The sequence below is a fragment of the Plectropomus leopardus genome, unplaced genomic scaffold (genome assembly GCF_008729295.1).
Source record: "Plectropomus leopardus isolate mb unplaced genomic scaffold, YSFRI_Pleo_2.0 unplaced_scaffold627, whole genome shotgun sequence".
Classification (NCBI taxonomy): Eukaryota; Metazoa; Chordata; class Actinopteri; order Perciformes; family Serranidae; genus Plectropomus; species Plectropomus leopardus.
Genome location: NW_024668954.1, coordinates 1 through 2,594, shown reverse-complemented (window position 1 = coordinate 2,594; position 2,594 = coordinate 1). Strand labels below are relative to the sequence as shown.

Genomic DNA, 2,594 nt, shown 5'->3' with positions numbered 1-2,594 from the left:
AATCTGTTTAATCTGTTTAATCTGTTTGAATCTGTTTGAATCTGTTTGAATCTGTTTAATCTGTTTAATCTGTTTAATCTGTTTGAATCTGTTTAATCTGTTTAATCTGTTTAATCTGTTTAATTTGTTTAATCTGTTTGAATCTGTTTAATCTGTTTAATCAGTTTGAATCTGTTTGAATCTGTTTAATCTGTTTAATCTGTTTGAATCTGTTTAATCTGTTTAATCTGTTTAATCTGTTTAATTTGTTTAATCTGTTTGAATCTGTTTAATCTGTTTAATCTGTTTAATCTGTTTGAATCTGTTTGAATCTGTTTATTCTTTTTTAATGTGTTTGATCTGTTTTTTTTGTTGTAATGTGTTTAATCTGTTTGTTTAGTTTTAATCTGTTTAATTTGTTTTAATCTCTCAGGACATAGAAACATTTATCGGCTGTTTCTGATTGAGTGTTTAATGTTTTGCAGAATTGATGAATGAAGGTTTGTGACCTCAGAGCTCTTCAGTCTTTTATACCTAACAGTTCAGTTAGATCAATCGTCAATCCGTTGATCGATAAACTGTGTTCTGTCACTTTAATCAGAGACATGCCGTGTTTCCTCCTGCCGATAGAATCAGTCTCTGATAATCTGAAATTCAGATTTTTTTTTCTGAGCTCAAACAGGAAGTTCAGACTGAGTTAAAGGCTCATTCCATCATTTTGCACCAATCACAGTCCGCGGCTGAGACTCTGCCTGATGACATCACAGCGACATCATCAGGCTGATTGACAGGGTGATGAGGTCACAGTGACATCATCGGGCTGAAATAAATTTGACTTGACCCACAACCAGTATAAACGCTGACCTCACTTCCTGTCTGTCAGGAACCTCCCTGATGTCACTGCCGAGGATTTCGCCAAAGTCGACCTCCAGCAGTTCAAGTGGATCCACTGGGAGGTGAGCACCACCAGATTAACCCGACCAGTGTGACTAATCCAGATTTCCCAGGTTAATCTTGTCTGATTTCAGGGTCGTAACGCCGACCAGCAGGTGAAGATGATCCAGCAGGTCGTGACCTACAACAGCACATTGCCACAGCAACAGAGAATCACCGTCTCCGTGGAGATAGAGAAGACCAGAGAGCCGCTGTATCAGCTGTTTCCTCATGGTGATGTGGTACGAGTCTTTAACAAGTCTTTGACAAGTCTTCAGTGAGTCTTTAACAAGTCTTTGACAAGTCTTCAGTGAGTCTTTAACGAGTCTTTGACAAGTCTTCAGTGAGTCTTTAACGAGTCTTCAGTAAGTCTTTAGAAAGTCGTTTGCCATTGTCAAACGTGACAATCCTGCAGGTGTTCTCTAGTCCTCAGGTCTTCTCATGTCCTCAGGTGTTCGTTAGTAAAGACGTGGCTCGTCACTTCGGTTTCCTGTCAGCTGAGGCTGCTCTGAGGGGACTCTACAGTCGAGTCAAACCAGGGTGAGACTGTCTCTGACCTGTCTGTCTCTCTGAACTTTCTGTCTCTCTGTCCTGTCTGTCTCTCTGTTCTGTCTATCTCTCTGTCCTGTCTATCTTTCTGAACTGTCTGTCTCTGACCTGTGTCTCTCTGACCTGTGTGTCTCTCTGAACTGTCTGTCTCTGACCTGTCTGTCTCTGACCTGTCTGCCTCTCTGTCTCTGTCCTGTCTGTCCTTCAGGGCTGTTCTAATTTGTCCCTGGGCAGAGAGAGGAGCGGACGCTTTAGGTCCTGACGGTTCGATAGTTCATTCGGACTCGTTTCCTCCTGAGACTCTGGTGGACACTCTGGGAGCTGGGGACACTTTCAACTCTGCCGTCATCTACACACTGTCCAATGGTGAGACATTAAATAAGACATTACACTGTCCAACAGGAGACATCAAATAAGACTCTATACTGTCCAACATGAGACATTAAACTTCAAGTCACCTGTCTCCATCACTCTTCCTCAGTCTTCACTGAACTCAGAGCCAGATTTTTATTTTTACATGAATGAATAAATATATAAATAAAAACATAAATGTGTTTTTCGATGGCAGGTGGGAGTTTGCAGGACGCTGTGACCTTTGGCTGCAGAGTCGCCGGCAGGAAGTGCGGTTTCCATGGTTACGACGGCATCGCAGAGGCGTTCTTTGAGCGTTAACAATGGTGAACTTTTTGCCGCTGAAAAACATACAAGAGAACTCAAGTTTTACAAACTGATTTTAAGAACTTGTTTTTAATTTTTAGTATAAAATGTGATGCTTCATGAAACCATTGTTTATCATCAAGTGTTTACAATGGTTAGCTATTTTTAGTTAATGATTAATCGTTATGTAAAAATAATAAGAGATGATTATCTGATAGTTGAATCTTTCATTCACTGAAGCTGCTAATTCTCTGATCATCAGGAGTAAATGAAGGGTTAACTGTGAGTTTAACTGAAGGAACCTGTTGTGTTTTTTACCTGATGAGAATAAAATCACTAATCAATAAGTGACACTTGACGCTGCACACTGATTCATACACTCATCAAACCCCCCCATCTGTGGAAATCATGTCTTCTTACTTACAAAGCTCTAAATGGTCAGGCTCCGTCTTATCTTTAAGCTTTATCAAAGAGGA

At 40.4% G+C, this 2,594-nt stretch overlaps 1 protein-coding gene across 2 annotated transcripts; it reads left to right on the top strand.

The window, feature by feature from the left end:
• Nucleotides 1-385: 385 nt before the first annotated feature.
• LOC121939837 (ketohexokinase-like) lies at nt 386-2,471 on the top strand. Of its 2 annotated transcripts, none has more exons than XM_042482772.1 (5): nt 386-935; nt 1,008-1,154; nt 1,364-1,452; nt 1,670-1,827; nt 2,030-2,471. In XM_042482772.1, the coding sequence occupies exons 2-5, from the start codon at nt 1,035-1,037 to the stop codon at nt 2,131-2,133; spliced, it is 471 nt and encodes a 156-aa protein (XP_042338706.1). In that variant the 5' UTR covers nt 386-935; nt 1,008-1,034; the 3' UTR covers nt 2,134-2,471. The 2 variants fall into 2 exon arrangements, with proteins under 2 accessions (XP_042338706.1, XP_042338707.1); XM_042482773.1 differs by having other exon boundaries at nt 987-1,154.
• Nucleotides 2,472-2,594: the final 123 nt, after the last annotated feature.